General features: G+C 51.0%; 1 protein-coding gene across 1 annotated transcript; it reads left to right on the top strand.

Moving 5' to 3' along the window:
- The first annotated feature begins 1,200 nt into the window (after positions 1-1,200).
- On the top strand, positions 1,201-3,732 carry KLF2 (KLF transcription factor 2). Its single transcript, XM_052802193.1, has 3 exons — positions 1,201-1,333; positions 1,525-2,416; positions 2,836-3,732. The coding sequence occupies exons 1-3, from the start codon at positions 1,259-1,261 to the stop codon at positions 3,009-3,011; spliced, it is 1,143 nt and encodes a 380-aa protein (XP_052658153.1). The 5' UTR covers positions 1,201-1,258; the 3' UTR covers positions 3,012-3,732.
- Positions 3,733-5,925: the final 2,193 nt, after the last annotated feature.

Genomic DNA, 5,925 nt, shown 5'->3' with positions numbered 1-5,925 from the left:
CAGAGGAGATCACAGAAGCTACTTGCATTATTTCTCTCACAATGTCATAGGGAAATGTTGACTTTGGCAATCTCCATGCGGCAAATGGAAACTCTGCTAGAGACCTGGCCTTCCATTAAACACAAGTCTCCAGCGGAGACCGTACAAGAGTGGCATTAAACACTTTCCTGTCAATACCGAGATGGGTCTGAGACCTTTAGGGTGACCAGAGCCGGAGGCCTCCATTACCGGCTCACCAGTGCGTTTACCCACGCGGTGCAGGGCATCTGCCTCCCTTGCTGTGCTCGTTAATGCCTTCCGCTCCCACCCTCGTTTTCTGGGTCTGGTCCCACTACGTGTCCCAGACGACGAGGCCAGGTTGTGGGGCAGCCGCTGTGAGGGATGGGGGGGGGGGAAATCAAACCCCTCATTCATGGTGCCTTCCTCAGCGTCCCCCCCAGGGCAGGGACCCCTCAGTGTCCCCCACCCCACGGCAGGTCCCTCACAGGCTCTGTTGGAGCTCGGACCCCTCAGTGTCCCCTCACGTCATGGACGGTCCCTCAGTGTTCCCAGAGCAGGGACCCCCTCAGTGTCCCCCACCCCACGGCAGGTCCCTCACAGGCTCTGTTGGAGCTCGGACCCCTCAGTGTCCCCTCACGTCATGGACGGTCCCTCAGTGTTCCCAGAGCAGGGACCCCCTCAGTGTCCCCCACCCCACGGCAGCTCCCTCCCAGCGTCTCTCAGCGCATGGCCCCCCCCTCATGTCAGGGAGACTCCCTCAGTGTCCCCAGGCCTGGGACCCCCCCCCCCCCGGCCCCTCAGCGTCCCCAGGGGAGGCAGAGACCCCCCTCGGCGTCCCCTCAGCTCACGAGGGGTCCCTTGCCGTCCCCGGGGCAGGGACCCTTCACCTTCCCCTCAGCGGCCACGGCCCGAGGCGGCGTGTGTGTGTGGGGGTCCCCGCTCCACGGCGAGCCCCGCGCTGAGGAGAAGGCGGTCGGGGTGTGGGGGGGGGGGAGGCCCCGCCGGCCATGCCGTGCCGTTCCGTGCCGGCCCCGGCCCCGCTCCGCTCCGCCCCGCTCGGGTTGGGACCGCCGCCGCCGCGTCCTTTTATACCGGGGCTAAATTTAGGCTGCGCCCGAGTCGCTGCCTCCCGCCCGCCCCGTCCGGGACGCGTTTCCTCCGCTCTTTGCAATTGGCTTGAGAGCGCCCGCGCCCGCGTTATAAGGTGGGGAGGGCGGCTCGCCGCGCCGCGCCGTCCGCCGTCCCGCCCGGCCGTACCATGGCGCTGAGCGACACCATCCTGCCCTCCTTCGCCACCTTCGCCAGCCCCTGCCGCGAGAAAACCCTCCACGAAGTGAGTCTCGCCCCCCCCCCCCCCCCCCCGCCCCCCAACCCCACTAACACCATCCCGCGCTGAGGCCGGCGCCGCTCATTGCACGGGTGGGCGGCGGTGCCGCGGTCCCGCTTCTCCCTAAACCCACCACCGACCCCCCCACCCCGCCTCAACCACCACCTCTAACCTTCTCCCTTTTCTTTCTTCCCCAGAGGTGGAAGTGCGACCAAGAGGCCAAGACCCCCGCCGGCACCTGGGGCGGCCTCTCCCCTCGCAAAGAGGATGAAGATCTCAACAACGTGCTGGATTTTATCCTTTCCATGGGCAGCGACGGCTACGGCCAGGGAGCGGCTGGGGGGGACTATCCTCCAGCCCAAGGGGAGAGCGGCAGTTTTTACCAGACAAACCCGTCCCCGGGATGCTACAGTGCCCTGGAGCAGGGCAGCCCCCCGCCCTACAACGCCGGCATCGTGCCGGAGATGATCCGCTCCGAGATGGACTCCAACTACTGCCCTCCTGGCAACGTCCACGGGCGGTTCTTCGTGACACCCAGCTTCGGGGGCCCGCAGTTCATTGAGAACATTAAGCCCGAACCCGACATGGACAATTATGGACCGGTCCTGGGTCTGGTGCCCCAGGCTTGCCCAAAGATCAAGCAGGAGGGCAACGCGACCTGCATGATGGCCTACGAGCAGCCCCGGGTGGCCAGCTCCCCCCAAATCCCCGGGGCAGAGACCCCCCCGCTGAGCCCTGATGATCTCATGGTGAACGACTGCCACACGCAGATGATGTGCCCCTCGTCCATGTCCTTCCAGCAAAGCTACCACCCGGCCTCCGGCTTCCACCACCCACAGACCCATCTCCAGTACCAGAACACCTCCCAGTTTGGCCTTTTCGAGGACAGCCTGCCCTTACAACCCTCCGCTCCCAGAGGCATGCTCACCCCTCCTTCCTCCCCTCTGGAGCTGCTGGACTCCAAACCAAAAAGAGGACGTCGGTCCTGGCCACGGAAGAGGACAGCCACTCACACGTGCACGTACGCAGGTTGTGGGAAGACCTACACCAAGAGTTCGCACCTGAAGGCTCACCTCAGGACGCACACAGGTAAATACGGCCGCTTGCCTTCATCCAGAGATACGCTGCTTGCTGGTTGCGATAGCCGCCTGTATAAAACAGTTTTTTAACCCTGTAGTCTCTTAAACTCTAGGAGTAGTCGTGGTTGAGCTATGACAGGTGGTCAGATTATAATGTCTAAGTGTTTTCCTACTTAGACGTAGGTCAAAGCTTTTCTAAGGACTTCCAATGCCCTTTCTCGAAAGATTCTCACTGCAGGTATAGGTTAGTAAAGGAATTGCTAGAGCAGTCTCCTTTGGCTTAAAAGCACTTGGATGTTGTCGCAGAAGGGCTTTGGTAGCAAATAAAAGAGTATGCCGAGATAAACTCGGAAGGTCGCCTAGCACGGGGATGCAGCCTGTACGTGGGAGTGCCGCGCTGAGTGACGCTCTCTGTGATTTCTCCAACAGGTGAAAAGCCCTACCACTGCAACTGGGAAGGCTGCGGCTGGAAGTTCGCTCGCTCCGACGAACTCACCCGTCACTATCGCAAGCACACCGGCCACCGGCCCTTTCAGTGCCACCTCTGCGACAGGGCGTTCTCCAGGTCAGACCACCTGGCTTTGCACATGAAACGGCACATGTAGCCCTAGAGACTCTGACCTGCGAACAGTGGACGTTATTTAACTGCTCAGGTGCAGAAGCGTTAAAAACTTGTAGCTGGTACTACGTAGGGAGGCACCGACGCTCTAGCGATGGAAGCTGAGGAGGATTTGACACAAGGAGACTTAGCCAGTCATCTCCTGCAGAGAATTTGACGTGACTGTATCAGTGAACCTGGCCGTCCCGGTCAGGAGAACAGGGGTTAATTTATGCAGCTTCTGTGAAGGGTAAACTCCGTAAGACTCCATACAGATTGTATAGAAGAAGCTGTAAATATGTTTTTTTTTTCCAATTCTAACTGCCCAGTCCTAAGCTTTACGAGACAATGTTTGTATGGAAACTGCCTGAAGTTGACCCTAGAAGAGATTAAATGAATGTTACTGTAGCTAACGATGTTATTTTAGATCTCAGTTGAAGGCATGGCTAAGAGAACACTCCTATTGTTAGACTGTTTGTTTCACAGGTGCAATAATATTCTTGTTTGCCATGATCTACACTAGAAGTACAGGGCTTGATGTCTTGTAAGAAAATAACCTATTTTACTGTAATTTTTTTATATATTGTAAATAATTTTATACAATGAGAAATATTGTATATGTAAATAGAAGACAAATGGGTATTTTGCCTATTTCTGTTTTTATAAAAACGTAATTTTTCAATGTTTGAAAACATTTCATCTTTTTAATAAAATAAGTTTTTAATTGCTGTGATTTTTATTCTCCTTTGAGATCTCCCTGTTACTTTTTCCCTGATGGCTGGACCTGGTTATGGTTTAAATTATCGACAACTATAAGAAGATGCTTAAAAAAATCTGAGCTATGGATTTTTCTAAAGTAGATAAGAGAGTACATACTTCATTCTCAGCAGTAAACAAGATACAGTGCGGTGTTTTATCAAAGAGTCAGATAGGAAAGTAGATCATATTCAAAATATACTTCCTAAAAATGGTTAAGTAAGCAACACTGTAATTTCAGTCTCATTTCTAGTTTATGCTAGACTATTTTAATAGCATCCTTAATGTTTTCCAGATGCAGTTATAGTTTTGCCAGCAGTGTGTGGGTTTTTACTATAAATTTAAACACTGCATTTTTGTAATTACGGAGGCTTATTTTAAGGCATTCTTGTACATAAATTATCCTTGCTCTCAAGAGCTCAGTGCAGAATTCCAATAGAACAGTAGTGGAATTTAAACATAAATTCACAACACAGGTTAAAATACCTTCATAACTCATTCCCCCAAACTTAAATTCACTTAATAGTTTGTAATCCCACCTAGATTTCAGGAGTTGAGAAAGACATTAACTATTTTGGAGGAAAGTAAGTTAGCCAGGAATCCAGATTCTGAAAACTAATTTCAAATAAACTGGATACTGCAATAGCTATAGCAGTAAATAGCTGCAACAAGTCAAGTGGAGCCCCCCAAAAAGCTCTTCCACAGCTGTAAATGAGAACATAAGTCCAAGTAATATATCTGTGCAATCACTCTGAAACTCTGATGATGATCCTCTGTTTTTACAGCTATGGTTTAGTGGTGAGCCTTGATACTTGTAGAACAAAAATCACTGTTAATTAAACATGCAGATTCAGCTTAATATTGAAGCATTTTTCCTTAACATCTGGATACTTGGAACTTGATTTTAATCAAGGTTGTGACATTTTTCTGACTTTACAAGTTAGAATACACAAGAATGAAATCAACAGGAATACATTTAAAGTAACTACAAATATAGCTATTCTTCTGTGAAAGCAAAGTCTGCAGTTGTTCATGTGGAACAGATGTATTTTGGGCTTCTAATCATTGACATGGAAGAATGAGTTCCACATTTCACTTTTATAGCTCTTTCAAAGTGAAATATAAGGGAGATTTAACATTTCTTCATTAAAAACAAAACTCATTTATTTGCTAGAAAAAAATTGCACAATCCAATTCCAGAAAGTGAGGATGACTTAAAGATGTTCTAAAATTAGCACACTCATTGTTGCAATAGTTCTAGGTATTTCCTTCTCTTTCCTCATAGCCGAAGATTTTCCTATTTCAGCATGTCTTTTGGTGTTTATAGCCTTAAGAACACTATTTTTGAAATTAAGCCTTACCTTTCCATAGTCACCTGGCTTTCCCTTGCTCTTTCTGAACAACTGACAATGTTTTCAGTCATTCCCAGGTTTCAGTGATACAGTGCCATCTTAAACTATTCCCTCTTTCGTAACATAATTAAAAAAGACGCCGAGGTTTGACACCTCGCTGCAGTGGCTACGGCCACCCCTGAGTGCACAGCCCCACATCTGGCTCGGGAAGGTCCCCGGACAAGAGCTCTCCAGCTGCGGGGGAGAGCTTGGAAGCACCACGACATGCTTATCTGGCTTTGCTCGTCCTCAGCCATCTCTCTTGACCTCTGTTAGAAGCCGCATACTGGGCTGGGTGGCCTTCGGTCCGGCCACTTCTGTATCCCCCCAAATGACAAGGGTGGAAGACAGCTACAGCCAGTGAACCAGCACAAAGCATAGGAACGCTGCACAGTGCCTGCACGCAGAGAGAAACGTTACTGCATCCACCAACCCTTAAAAAAACCCCAACCACTTGTGTGGGTCCTCTGTAGCACCCACTGCAATGGGTGCTCCTCCTCTGGTACTTCTGCAAGGGAAGGTCCAAGCTTCCCCTTGCTCCAGTGAATCGTCAAGCTGTAAGGGTCATAACCTCTGCTACCTCTGCTCCTGTTCAGATAAAGCACTTTGTTATCTGCATGATACCGTGTTACCAAACAACGCTCAAATCACGACGAACGGTGGAGATGATACGCCCTGCGCCGTGTTGTTCACTATGTAAAAACGAGCGTGCTTGTGTCCTCTGAGCTTTTAGATTTGCTGTGGCTCAACAGAAAATAGGGCAAAGCCATCCTC

The sequence above is a fragment of the Harpia harpyja genome, chromosome 11 (genome assembly GCF_026419915.1).
Source record: "Harpia harpyja isolate bHarHar1 chromosome 11, bHarHar1 primary haplotype, whole genome shotgun sequence".
NCBI classification, from domain to species: Eukaryota; Metazoa; Chordata; class Aves; order Accipitriformes; family Accipitridae; genus Harpia; species Harpia harpyja.
Note: the sequence above shows the minus strand (reverse complement) of the source record. Positions and strands in the feature narration are given on the sequence as shown.